Genomic DNA, 14,884 nt, shown 5'->3' with positions numbered 1-14,884 from the left:
CATTGGGATCGGGATCATCTTAGCTAGATTGGTATCATGACCAACAACCGATCCTTACTTTCTACTAACTTTTTGTCACTGTAAACCTACTTTTGAAAACCTCTGATTTTAATTAATCTGATCCTTATAAGTCAATCAACGAATCAACCCACGCCTACTTTTACCACCTTACTACTTTATACTCTAAGACTAAGATGTTTTGAACCCCTAGTGTAGTTAGGCTGAAAAAATATTGTTAAGAAAAAACCTATGCTTTTGCAAACTTTTTGTTTGTCTTAGGACGCTAGGCACGAGCCCGCGATTGTTTTTCACATTACTTCAGGCTAATAGATGGTGATAGACACACAGTATTTGATATATTTTAAAGAAAAGCATCCAAATGGCACAATGCCTCATCCGGAATTGCTAAAACTATCCAGTCAACTAAATGCCTAGATTGGAGTCAGTTGAGATTACAGCTGAACATGTAGAAAAAGTTACAAGAAAATTGCATGGGAGTGGAGTGGCAGGCGGGAGTACTTCTGAACAATGTACAGATTTTTTACTAAGGCATGGTAGAAAAAGTGCTTTTTTAAGAGCGTCAATTGCTGAATTAGCAATGAAGTTAAATGAAGAAATCATACCTTGGTCAAAAATACAAGCTCTTATGGCTAATCGGTTGGTTGCAATCGACAACCTGGTGTTAGACCGTTGGGTATAGGAGAAGTGCTCCACTGTATCGTAGCAAAATGCATTCTTGAAGCTGGTGATGAAGTTATTGACATATGTGGCACTGGTCAACTCTGTGTAAGATTAAAAGCAGGAATAGAAGGCACAATACATTTCATGAGAGTAGTGAGCTGACAGATTTATCAGCTGATAGATGTTTTAAATAGTTTATTGAATTTTGGTTGCTATGAAAAGAAAAATAAACAAAGAGACATTCTTTTAGGCTTTTCAACCAAAGTGGTTCATTTTTATTTGCTCTAAACAATTAATTGTTAATTACTTGTAAAAGTATGATAAATTAAACAATAATATTTAGTGGAAACCTCTAGACTTTTATTTAAAGTATTTATCCTATTTAAATGAGGTTCTTTTCACTACAAGGACGTACCCAGGATCAAAACTAGGGAGGGGCAAGAGCGTACTTGAAGAAGGGGCGGCACACCGGGGGGCCTGAGTATGGAATACCCCCCAGAATGTAGGGGGGGTCCGGGAAAAATTTTAAAACAATATGCTGAAATTAGCGTATTTTACGCTATTTTTAGACATTAATATAACAAACCTAGCTCGATAATCCAGTGTTTAAGTCTTAGTTTATGAAGTGGCTTTATGTCCGTCAATGGGGTCAGGTCAGGTTGCTTAGCTGTACAATAAACATTTAACTGTATTTTTGTGTCCATGCCAACTTTTCAAATCCATTTATAACACCCGAAATGTGTGGTACCGTAAACTATTTTGAAGAATGCCTGATAACTTATGTCGTAGAGCAATTTTGTTCGTTACATATACATTATTGTTGAAGGCAAATAAAAACAAAATAATGTCACAAAAAATAGGTTTTTATTAATTCATTATACTGAACAAAGTTGTTAGTTTATACATATTGCAAGAAATTGGTCTGTTTATTAATAATGTAGGAATTTTTATTTTATTGAAGAAATAACTCAGAAACTAATGAAAAATTGATAACATGTGTCAAAAAATGTCATAAAAAATCTGTCTATCTTACTCATCTTTTCTCGTACTAATACAATTTTTCTTGGATCTCAATTTTTTTATACCTTTTCCTGGCTCCTACCCTGCCCTTCTCTGGGTACGCCCATGATGAGAGACCAATATGAAGAAAAATGTCAAACTGAAGAAGACAGCTGTATGATAATGGTTGATGCTGACAATGCCTTATCACGTGTTTACTCAAAGAGCACGTGTGTTATTTGTAGCAGCCAAGAATTAGATGGCCAAGGGCTGCACAATTCATTTTCAACAAAAACCAGAGTAAGGCTGCACTAATTATGCCAGGAGGTAAAACACTAATGTATAGCAGCAGTGTAATGGAATTTCCAGCAGTGTAATGGAAAATAAAGCATTCCATTTCATTTCATTAATGTAGCCTAGGCAAGGCTAGGTTGATGACCTGTGGTCAGGTCGTGCTTGCTATGAAGCGTGCTGGATGTGTTTTGTAAACACTGAGAGCTTTGCACTCGGTAGCTATCGGATCAATAAATATGCCACCTGAAGTAGAGAAAGGGGCCAGTCGCCCAGGGCAAGGGCCCAGAGGAGTTGGGTCAGTACTGGTTTCTCTGTCTTAGGGTTAGGCCCTTTAGTCGTGAGTTTTTGTTTGGGGAAGTTTTGTTTTAAGGGGATTGTGAGTTATTGGGATTTGTGAGTTTAGAGAAAAGAAATTCTTTTAGGGTCAGATACTTTGTTTGATTAGATTACGAGGGAATAGATTCGTTTTTGGGGATTGTAAATTTAAAGTTCTAGCTGCCTCCAGAACGTTTCCTATCAGGCATTCATTAGTGGGCTATTTGAAAATAGCTGTTACTGTGTTGTATAGGATATTTGATTGCTTTAAGACAATAAAAGATTCAGTACTGTGAATACAATAATTTGACAGCCACCCAGCTCATAACTTAAGTTATATAAGGTTAAAGATTCGGGTTCACTAAAGCTACCCTCCCATGTGTATATGCAGGATAACCTGTGAAGTGTGAGGGGGTTTTCTACATATCACAGCAGGGAAGGCGTTACTCAGGGAGACCCACTATCTATGATATTGTATGGATTAGCCACTTTGCCTTTAATTTATGAATTAAAAACCATCCCAGATACAAACCAAGTATGGTATGCAGATGACTCATCATGCCAAGGAAAACTTTAATGTGATGAAATGGTGGGAGAAATTACAAGAAATTGGGCCTAAATATGGTTACTACCCACAAGCTCACAAAACCCGTTTGATTGTTGGATCTGAACCATCAACATTAGACCCAGCCAACATATCAGGATTAGAGGTTGTTACTGGGAGTAGTTTTTTAGGATTTGTTAAATGTGACAAAAATGAAAAAAATGACTTTATTGAAAAGAAGGTAGAAAAGTGGAATAGTCATTTTGTGAGACTGTCGAATGTAGCTGAAAAATATCCACAATCTGCTCAGGCTGTTGCCACAAAATCCATACAAGCTGAATGGAATTTTTTTCAAAGAGTTGTTGAAATGAAGACATTAATTTTCATTGGATAAAAAACTCAATAGAACAAAACCTATTGTTCCTGCTTTATTTGGCTCTCATCTAAACCAAGATGAACAAAAAATATTACATCTGCAAAAAAAATATGGAGGAATTGGTTTAGTTTATTCTACCACTCAGGGAAAAGCATTGTTCCGAGCTTCAAAGAAATGTTGTAAACTCATTATGGAATCCCTAAAAACTAAGAGGAAAATATTTATTCAAGAACTTATCACAAAAAAGGACTTGAAAGAGGAGAGAAGATTAGAAGGGTAAAACATTTTGAAATCGACTATTAAAAATATTCCTCTAAAACAATAAAGAATTATCTTGCGAGGAGCAAATACTAAATCAAAACACAGTGGATGGCTGTCATGTGTTCCATTAAAAAAATACTTAACTTAGATCTTTTGCCACTGAAGTTCAGAGATGCTCTTACACTAAGATATGGGAAAACTCCTATACACCTACCCTCTTCATGTGATGGCTGTGGCAAAAACTTCAATATGGAACATGCCCCTAACTGTCGCACAAGTTGGGTTGATAATAAGAAGACTTAATGAGGTAAGGGATACACTTGGAAGCTTGATGGAGCTATCATGGGGAAACTGTGTTCGAGAACCAATGATCTCTGAGCAAGGGTCATTGGATGCTGCAGCACTGAAAGCAGACTTGGCTTGTAGGGGTGTATGGGAGGTTCAGATGGAAGCATTATTCGATGTACATGTCGTTGACACTGATGCTCCAATGTACTTGAACCTCCCTTACGAAAAAGTTTTGGAGAATGCAGAAAGAGAGAAGAAGAGAAAATACATCAATAACAGAAATAAGAAATGCTTCTTTCACCCCACTAGTCACGTCTGTGGACGGAATGCTAGGCAAAGAGTTTCAAACCTTGCTCAGAGCAATGGCAGAACGCACAGAGAAATTGGTGAACGAACATACATTGGAAAAAAAAAACATCGCCACAAACAAATCGAGAACCTCCTCCTTTTGTTGGTAGTGGGGAAGTCGGTTAAAAATAGAAGAAACCTTACAGTTTAGTGATGAACTGGATAAAGGTGCAACATCTGTGCGACATTAAGTACCAGCAGCATGTGTCTAAGGAGGACAAGAAAGAAGTGGAGGACCCTTAGAGAGTTTGAAGATGGGGCTGGAGTACCAGCGTTTGACTAAATTAAATAGCAAATTGTATTACAATAATCTTGATAGTAAAGAAATTTAGATTAGGACAAATGAACTTACAGTTATTAAGGCTGCGGTTACGCGAAATTGGAGGAGTCGGGGAAGACACATGAGATGCTATAGACTGTTCCAGCTCATGATGTTCCTGAGCCAACATGCTGAGTGCTTCCTCCAACACTCTACACTTCTCTCTCTCTTGCTTCAGCTGCATCACTCTCACCTACAACAACACATATGAGATTCTATAAACTCCTCCAGCTCATGATGTTCCTGAGCCAACATGCCTAGAGTGCTTCCAACACCCTACAAGTCTCTCTCTCTCTTGCTTCAGCTGCATCACTCTCACCTACAACAACACATATGAGATTCTATAAACTCCTCCAGCTCATGATGTTCCTGAGCCAACTTGCCTAGAGTGCTTCCAACACACTACAAGTCTCTCTCTCTCTCTTTCTTCAGCTGCATCACTCTCACCTACAACAACACATATGAGATTCTATAAACTCCTCCAGCTCATGATGTTCCTGAGCCAACATGCCTAGAGTGCTTCCAACACACTACAAGTCTCTCTCTCTCTCTCTTGCTTCAGCTGCATCACTCTCACCTACAACAACACATATGAGATTCTATAAACTCCTCCAGCTCATGATGTTCCTGAGCCAACTTGCCTAGAGTGCTTCCAACACACTACAAGTCTCTCTCTCTCTCTTGCTTCAGCTGCATCACTCTCACCTACAACAACACATATGAGATTCTATAAACTCCTCCAGCTCATGATGTTCCTGAGCCAACATGCCTAGAGTGCTTCCAACACACTACAAGTCTCTCTCTCTCTCTTTCTTCAGCTGCATCACTCTCACCTACAACAACACATATGAGATTCTATAAACTCCTCCAGCTCATGATGTTCCTGAGCCAACATGCCTAGAGTGCTTCCAACACCCTACAAGTCTCTCTCTAATTTTCATTGATTAGATTTTGTGATCTAAAATGTCAAGTGTATTGATGTCCTTATCCAGTTGAGGTATATGTAGAATACCCCCACCACAGCAAACCCTCCAGACTAAGCAAATTGCCATCTACTTAGCTGGAATTCCAAAAAAATAATTCCCTTAAGATTTTAAGATTTGTTTTCTTTTTAAATATAATTAATTATAAAGAGTACTTAGGTTTGCTGCTATAGAGACGACAATAAGGTGTGGTTTTTATTAAATATTAAAAGCTTAAGTATATAAAGTAAAAACATTTCCCAAAATTCATAAAAATATGTTCATAGACGAGCAAGCTGTAACAGTTTATTTATTCTCCACTAGCTGAATACCCGAGCTTCGCTACGGAAACTTTCAAATTGGTTGAAATTTTAAATAAATTAGTGTTTAAGTGCCAACAACATTCAGTCAACAATTTAGCTAAAACCTTCTTTGCTTCAAACAATGTCATCAAGCAGCTATTATAATGTCTCACCCGGTTCATAAAGTGTGTATGCTTAGTGTGGTTACCCATGACCAGAAATTTAATTTAATTTTTAATTTATTTTTAAGGGAATTTCTTTCTTTCGCAATCACCATTATAAGGCACTAGGGCAATCCCTGACTATCGTCGGTTTAATTTAGAAAATGCATGCTTTTCACACGGATAGCTGTATGTTGCGTGCTCACGTGGTGGTAGGTACGCCTAAAAACTTATATATTTATACACCTAATAAAAAAACTAAAAACCCTGTTTATCCACTGGCAATTAAGTTAAATATTCTACTTTTATCTTTGGAATACACTTTTATTATTCATCGTAAAGAACAAATTACCATTTAAAATAATAGTTGTTAAGCGCAGCAACGCGGGCCGGGTAACTGCTAGTATATATATGAATTTGAACGGATGGTATTTTTGGCTTCTGGGGACCTCAAAACAAAATACTCCCGCCGCAGCAAACCTGCCGACTAAGCGAATTTCCATTTGTCTTAATTGAATTTCAATTAAATATATTTTAATAACATTAGGTTTAATGACGAGTACCTAGGTTTGCTGCTACAAGGAAACTAATATAGTGTGTTTTTTTGTAAAATATTGATAGCTTAGTACAAAATAAATAAATTTGATCAAAATACAAAATATATCCATAAACAAGCAAACTACAACATTTGAAAATATTCTCCATAAGAATAACATGGGAATTTTAAATTTACAATTTTTTTAATTTTCTCCGTTACAATTAACCGAACAAAAATACTTTTATATACTAAATTAATTGTTTTTTTTAAGCTCTTTAAAAAGGTCTAAAGAGAAATTGGGAAATTTGGTGTTTTGAGGGTCAAAAGTGAGAAAAACCAATTTTTACCCCATAAAACCTCCCGTAAAGCCCCGTTCCCATGGTCCGATCATGCTGGTTCGCGAACTCATTCAAGTTTATCTCGCTTTACACCTTTAAACCAAATTTCATCAAAATCGGACAAAAATTACTCAAGTTATCGCGTTCACGGACGTATATATATATATATGTCTATATTTTATATATATATATATATAAATTTGAACGAATGGTGTTTTTGGCCTCTGGGGACATCAAAATGAAAAAGTAAATCGGTCCCGGGTCTAGGTCTTACCGTGCCACCTACGGTAATAGTAGCTATTACCCTATAAGGAAATTCGCTATAGTATTTTGGTGTAGAAAATGTAAATTAGTTGCTTAGGTAGTTTGTGAAAAGTACAAATTTGCACAACAAGGTTTTTAGCAGGTGGTCACAGTTTCAATCAAGATAATGAACAAATTTGATGAAATCTTGATTCCTGATCAGCATGTACCCGGGTTTACCACTCATCTTGGTTCAGACATTCTGTATCAGTTACACAATCTCGAGTTCACTCTCATCTTAACCCCCATGCATTTTTTCCCCACTGCTTCAAACAAAACTTGTGAATGATTAACCGCTGCTGGTCTTCACCATGTAAAACACCATAAACATTTTGCCTATGATCATAACAACCTCGGATCTACCTTCAACTCTTTTTTTGCTCATTTTCTACGTCCAAACGCTTTTCTCCATTCGCATCCTTCATCAGGTGATGGACTCCGATTTGTCGTACCATACTTTACTTTTATACTTTTCAATAAAATTGCGACCATACAAAGTAGGTATTTTAAGCCGAGTATGAATGGTGATGAGTGTAGGATGAGTGGCGCGATCTGTTAGTCTTGTTAGTGACTAAGGCCGACATATTCCTTAGACACAGCTGTTAATTAATAGCCCATACAGCTAATGACAACTAAGGGACCTACAGTTTATAGTGGAATCCGAACCACGTTTTTGACTTGGTATGTATATACCAAGGAAAAATGTGGTTCGGAATTGGTCTAATTATCAGGATAGTACTGCGGATAGTCGTAGTACTCACTCGTGCGTACGTTAATCCACACCAGGGAGTATCGCATACATAGGGTTGGGAAACCAATATAATATTGTTAGATGAAGTAAAGAAAACATATTGTACTTAGTTTAGCACTTGGCAGCAAAGTGAATTTAATTGGAGACTTTAATTTACAGACAGTCCTCTTATTTACTTACCTTTCCCCTTGAATCATTGCAGCTTGATCACTGCATTCGTCTTGACACAATTACAACTATTACAAGATTTATAAAATTAATCACACCTTGAAAATTATTTCTTCAAAGTTTAAAGTACTTAGCTATACCATAATTTAGCTCTTTGTGGTAAATTATACCACTATTTGTAACTTTCAAATGTTACTGATCACTTCATAATTTTAAGGATATTTTATACTGAAGATGTACATTTAGTGTTGTATATAGTCAATGTGACCTTAAACATCACTAACCTCCTCTTGTTGGTGTATCAGCGTAAGACAGTGACCTAGTGAGTTTAACATGCTGGAGGCAGCTTCGGTTACTCCATCAAACTTCTGCAAACAAATTAATAAAAGTTCTATAGCCTAGTCAGTAAAACTTTGTAAACTGAGGTACTGTAATATATATGAGCGTTATCCCAAAAGTAAGGTGCGGTTAAGAAAAAAATTTAAAATTGATTTTTTTCCCAGGACAATTGTTCAATTTACATTCCTTGCATATTTGTCTAATTTTCTACATAATTTCCATACTTATTTAAACATTTGTCACATCGTTCAACAAGCTTTTGAATGCCTAAATCAAAGAAATTGGCTGCCTCCAAATATAACAAGTTTTTCACTGCTTCTTTCACTTTATCATCGGTGTCTAAGTGCTTGCCGACAAAAAAATCCTTTAGGTAGCAGAAATGTGGAAATCAAAAAGTGAGAAAAGTGGAAAACAAGTGGAGATCTGAAATAGTGAATCGTCGATCTTCACTAATTCTTGGTCGACCACATTGACCAAGTCTTCTGAAATCACCGATGGTCGGCTGATCACTGACAGTGACTCATCATGCACATTTCCCCGTCCTTCATTAAAAGCTCACACCCACTTGCGCAAATTATTTTTATTTTCATTTTTAATTCAAATATCACACGAAGAAAGTTATAAAAGTTATTTTAATTTCAATACTAGAGAATAGCCTTTTTACTCTCTAATGCCTAACAAAATTATCTACATCAACTCAGCACATCATCATCCCTACATGCCCAACATCATCTCATCTACAGAAGGCGCCTTCTTCCCCCAGCAGTGAGGCCCTAATATAATTCCCCTATGCTGCCATCTCTCTCATCGACAGGATCTTCATTCTTCACACCTTTAAGGCTCTAAGGCTCTGGTTCTTCAGCTACAATAACGCCCATGCTCAAAAAAATTGGAAATCAGGTACTCTCAGTGTTTCATTTTTGCCATATTTAATCATGTAACAGGTGTACTTTAAATGTTTGTTTTATTCACAAGACTTACAGCTTTTTATATTTTGAAAGAGCCTAATTGCCTAAGAGCCTTGCGTCAATATTCAATTTTTAAGTTGGTCTCAACTCTTATACCCTGGAAGTACGCAAAGTACCGTTCAATATTTAAAAAAAGACCGGTAGGCCTAACTGATTTTTGAGCAAGCAGCTGTAGGTAATTCTGAACAATTACTTGGTCAACCCCAAACTTTTTCATATTTTACTACGGTCAAAAGGATGTTCTCAGAAAACAAGAAACATATAATTCAAGCCCCGCAAGGTTAGGTTAGGTTAGATTAGGTTGGGCTAGGTTGGGTTAGGTTAGGTTATGATTAACCTAACCTAAAATAACCTAACCTAACAGTACTGTCACAACTCGTCTTCCGTGCGTCTCCCGCAAGCCACTGTTATCGCGTGGACTTTGAACCTTCTTATCGCTCGGCAACCTGTACGATGGCCTTGCGGGGCTTGAATTATATGTTTCTTGTTTTCTGAGAACATCTTTATGACCGTAGTAAAATATGAAAAAGTTTGGGGTTGACCAAGTAGTTGCTCAGAATTACCCAGCTGTATTTTTTCAGCACACCAATTGTAGCAGAAATTTCCAATGTGTAATTTGCTGATTTGACGTCGTCAGATGTTTAGCTACTACTTTGTTTATTTTTAAGGTACTACAGTTAATTATGTAATAAAAAAAAAAATTAAAAGAAAGATGACACACTTCGTGTTACAGAACTTACTTTGACAGCTTGATGTAGTGGTGTTTCCTGATCTTCAGATTGTGTTTGATTGTCCAAGTAGGCTGCAATCTCTTGTAATCTTTTCTCTACCAGTTGATATCTTGCAGCTGCAGTCTGTAGAGCATCCTGTTGATATAGAGAAATATGATTAAATGACATGTATGAATCAAAGAAAACCATTCACACCTTTGATCTTTTGACATGAAAACTGAGTTTTTCCTACAATCTAAAATCAATGTAGATGCTTTCTGCAACCGTGATAATATTGTACCAATTTTATCCCGCGGCCCGGGCTTGATTATTTTTACTCGATGCTTGACCATTCCAAGCTTTAACCTTAGGCTCATTTTATTATTTTTTTTAAACAAAAAAGAGAGAACTGGTTTAAATAATAACATAGGCTCGAATTTAAAAACCATAGAGTCTGTGCTAGTTAGTGGGGTACATTTTGAATGATACTAGTTTTAGGCTGAGAATGACTTGTACATAATATTAAATATTTTGTAGCATCAGTTTTACACTGTAAACAGCACTCACTTGCATGGATCCTAAAGGTTTGATATCGTTCTCTTCGTCATCACTGTCGTTCAATAAGTTTCCTTGGTTCAGGTAGTGGGAACTGTATGCTGCATGTTCACTTAACGCTGTTAACCATTTCTAGAATATAAACAAGATTAGGATATTAACAGTCTTGTAAACATATTAATTTTTAGTAACCTATTAATTAAATTTTGATTTGAATTTTAATCTTACAACACGGTTAAGAAAGTTTTATTGAAATATTTACAGTGTTCTACCCATTATAACAAATCTGTACATTTTTAAGCTACAAAAAAAGTTCACATGACGCCAATCACCCATGGATTTTATCCAGGTGATGAATCCACAATTCTCTAGACCTAGCCTGAAATGTGAAAACGGTTCCGGGCTAGAGCTTAGAGGATAGAAAAACATACCATCCTAGCGACTTCTCCAGTCATGTCCTCCCCGCTGATGGGGACACTGAGACGATGTATCACTCCATCAGAGAACACGATGGTGAACGCAGACAGCGCCAGGTCCGATGGCACACCCTGCGCTCCGTCCAGGTACTTGAAGTCTTTACGCTTCACTCCAGTTAGAGCATCAGCTCGGCTGTTAAAGTACGATAACACTCCTCGCTCCAGGACAGCCTACGACAAGGCAAAAGTTATGAAGATATTTTCATATTTTGTAGTAGCCAGTGGTTTATGTTGACTAACAAAATTGAATTGGATAGCCTAAATGCTTCTGCGTAATCCAATTGTTGCTTATTGCCGCAGCTAGATTTGCCTCCACATCCACCTAGTAGTGTCATATTATTCTCCATATCATTGTTAATGTCTTTTCAATTGTTTTAAATTTACAGTTTTATCATTTAAATGTCTGAGCATGTTTTGTTTATCCATGGTGATGGTTTTGATAACACCGGCCACAAAAGCAGGAAAACATTTAGGAAGATTGTATTGTTTATGTTTGTATGTGTCTGTTTATGTACTGTTTATGAATCAACGACCTTCTGATGAAGTGATTATCAGATCATTCAAAGCTATAAGATTACTCAAAGACATGCAACAATAAGCAAGAATTTGATTACTCAGAAACAGGTATTGTAAACAGATTATGAAAATATTTTACAGCCTTTCAAAAATACATACCAGGCAGTGCTATTTAACATTTCTGAGAATCTTTTTCAGAGTAATTACTTTATAATACACTTAACATTTAATTTAAAATCTATATCTATATTCTATATTATTATTATTATTATATATAGGGTGAGTGCACCAGTGAATGACTGTTTAAGGTTGACTTTCTACTTGTAAACTGACTGGGAAAATATACTACTAAGCTACATTCTACAAAATCGTTAAAATGTATTGCCCATATTTCCCTGTGCTTCCCGATGATACAACTTAATATATTATGTTAAAAAAAGTGTCGAAAAATAAAATTTGTTGCATATAAATCATGGCACCAGTGAATGACCGCATATTATATAAAAAATTTAAAATTGTATAAAAATCTCCTCCTTTTTGCCAAATAACTCCCGTTCAAGATTTTCGCATCGAAGCTGGAAACCCTGTAGTGAAAAATAACGATAACAGGGTCGTTAAAATATAGTTTCTAGTTATGTGGATACACTATAACCAAAGTTTGAATACGAGATAAAGCTTATGGTCATTTCACAGATAAAAAGTGATCTTTCACTAGAAACGCATTCAAACTTTGATTATAGTGTATCCACATAATTTCTGATGAGTTTTTGTGTTTCCTAGCAATCACTTGCTCTATCAGAAAACATTGTCATCAATATCAACAAAGAAAATTGACCCAAATCCAGTTAATGACCGAAACGGTCATTCATTCACTGGTTATACCCTAATTTGTGAACCAGTAATTGACCGTCTGTTTAAAGGGAATGTTGCTGAAAGTCAACAGTCCCGGAAGATCAAATAATTTATACCTGTGCCGCTAGGTCAAAAACTACAATGTTTGCAGTGTCTGTAGATCAAAAATCCCAGTAAGTCAAATAGTACAGTCCGAGCTAAAAACGTGGTCAATGTTAAAGCAATTGACTTATTGGGAATTTGACCTAATGCAACAGCAGTTTTAATATAACGAAATACGGTAAAATACAAGTTCAGTTTCGCTGAGTCAACAGTGCCGGAAGATCAAAAGCAATAAAAGTGAACGTCGATTCAGTGTAAAGTAGACCTCCCGCAACGCTTACTACGCCAACAAAACTCGCTTTTAGTTACTTCGTGTTTTGTCATAATTAGAATAGAGCTAAAATTATCATATTTGGTACATAGCTTATCTATTAATGCTTCTTGCCAACTGTTTGGTCAACACTGTAAATAGGTATAGTTTATGTAATGAAAAGCCTTTCGTCAAAATTTGTGGCATGAAATACACGCAAGGACGATCTGAAAATTTCTGGTTATTATATACGTTTGTAAAAGGAGACCCATTTAATTTTAGAACTATTTTATGAGTTATAATGTAGTCTACACATCAACTGGGTAAATGTATTACGCCTCGGAAGGGTTGAAACCTGTCCAAACTATCATATATATTATTAAAACGTAAATGGGGGTTTTTCACATTCTGAATCAACCAGTCGACGGATTTTCATTATTTTTGTGTTGAAAGAAAGATAATTTTGAGAACTAGGGAATGTAAAAAGCCATAATTATAATTAAGGGTCCCAGTTTTTTAGAAATTAAGTTTTAATTTTTTTAAAGTCTAGCAGCCGACGCTAACCTTAAGCTAGCTTTTAGTACAATATAATTTGCTTAACATAACAGCTGTATACATTCAGCATTTGTGACACAAATTCAGCATTTGGAAACAAATTTAAAGACATATTTAGAGTTGACCTATTTATTCTATGTGTAATGCTGACCATTGATACATTCAATTCTTAGGTATGAGGATGGCAGATTAATTAAATATGCATAGTAAAATTGTAGTATGTTCAAATGATTTTTTAAAGGAATCTTTGTTCTCATTGATTTGTTTTAGTCCCATATAATTTGTTTTAACTAACAGCTGGTTGAATGTAATATTGTTCTATATAACTATTAGGTTTTTGGCGAATTTCCCATATAGGGAATAAGCTATTACCGTAGTACTTATGGTAACACCTGGACCCGGGACCGATTAAATTTTTCGTTTTGAGGTCCCTAGAGGCCAAAAACACCATCCGTTCAAATTCATATATACAGGGTGATCAACTCAAGGAGGCCACCATTGGGAAATCGGAAACGGTAAGAATTAGAGAAAACTTTAAATGGGGGACATTCCTTTATTTTTTGTGGCAGTTAAAAATGTGATTTTAGTTTTTTGATCATGTTTTTGGATAGAATATGCAATTTAAAAACTTTTTTAGCCTTGACATTATTTTGATAAACCCACTCGTTTAGGAGTACAGCCTATGGAAAAATGACTTCCGGTGTACATTTTACATCATGTAGCTCCTAAACGAGTAAGTTTAGAGCAAAATTGTAAAAAGTAAATTAGTCTTAGAATTGCATCTACATTCCTTAAAGACTAAAAAACAACAAGTTTTCCACTTTTCAAGTTTGCCGCCATTTTTTTAATAATATAATTCATATTTTTAATGAATTTTATGGTCTTTTTGGAATGTGGATGCAATTGTAAGACTTTTTTACTCTTCGCATTTTAGCTATAAACTTACTTGTTTAGGAGCTACATGATGTAAAATGTACACCGGAAGTCATTTTTCCATATGCTGTAACTCCTAAACGAGTGGGTTTATCGAAAAAATGTCAAGGATAAAAAAGTTTTTAAATTGCCTATTCTATCTGAAAATGATATAATCAACGGTTCTTGCAATTTATTGTTTATTGTTTTTTAGAGTTGTTTCGGACTTACTCACACTCGTATAAGGTTGTCCACGTTTGTCAATGATAATGTAGACATGTTACACCCGTTGTCACGAATATGTTTACAAGTTTTCCGACTGTTTTTGAATAGCGATACATTTTTTCACATACTTAAGAACCACCTGATTTCGTGCATTACATGTTCGTCTCAATTTTATTTGCTTTCGTAGGCATTCTTTTGGTTGATGAGGACTTCAATAGGTCCTTTGCTCATGAAATATATTACTTAATTAATTTTTATTGTTTGGTAAAATGGATTAAATTATCCAGCAAACCCAAATAGAAATAGTAAATATAGTATTTCAAAAAAATCAGTAACATGTTAATAATGTAGCCTACATTATTTCCTTGAATTGCATAACAGCAATTAATTGAGCTGATCCTTATATAAATAAATCAATATGTTCTTCATAGGCATAACATGGGTTCTTTAAGAGCCACTGGGTCTGAGCCCAAGGG

At 35.7% G+C, this 14,884-nt stretch overlaps 1 protein-coding gene across 2 annotated transcripts in view; it reads right to left on the bottom strand.

Annotated features, from left to right (window-relative positions):
* Nucleotides 1-14,884, bottom strand: part of LOC128990635 (oxysterol-binding protein-related protein 1-like) — a 102,469-nt gene that overhangs the window by 38,095 nt on the left and 49,490 nt on the right. For both annotated transcript variants that reach the window (XM_054413112.1, XM_054413114.1), the window contains exons 7-11: nt 10,952-11,167; nt 10,533-10,652; nt 9,996-10,121; nt 8,233-8,316; nt 4,459-4,618 (exon numbers count right to left, since the gene is read on the bottom strand). In XM_054413112.1, the coding sequence (XP_054269087.1) occupies nt 4,459-4,618; nt 8,233-8,316; nt 9,996-10,121; nt 10,533-10,652; nt 10,952-11,167 (706 nt within the window). The remainder of the gene's footprint in view (nt 1-4,458; nt 4,619-8,232; nt 8,317-9,995; nt 10,122-10,532; nt 10,653-10,951; nt 11,168-14,884) is intronic.

This window comes from Macrosteles quadrilineatus, unplaced genomic scaffold (genome assembly GCF_028750875.1).
Source record: "Macrosteles quadrilineatus isolate MER2022 unplaced genomic scaffold, UCM_ALF_1.0 Scaffold_3__2_contigs__length_128488019, whole genome shotgun sequence".
NCBI classification, from domain to species: Eukaryota; Metazoa; Arthropoda; class Insecta; order Hemiptera; family Cicadellidae; genus Macrosteles; species Macrosteles quadrilineatus.
Note: the sequence above shows the minus strand (reverse complement) of the source record. Positions and strands in the feature narration are given on the sequence as shown.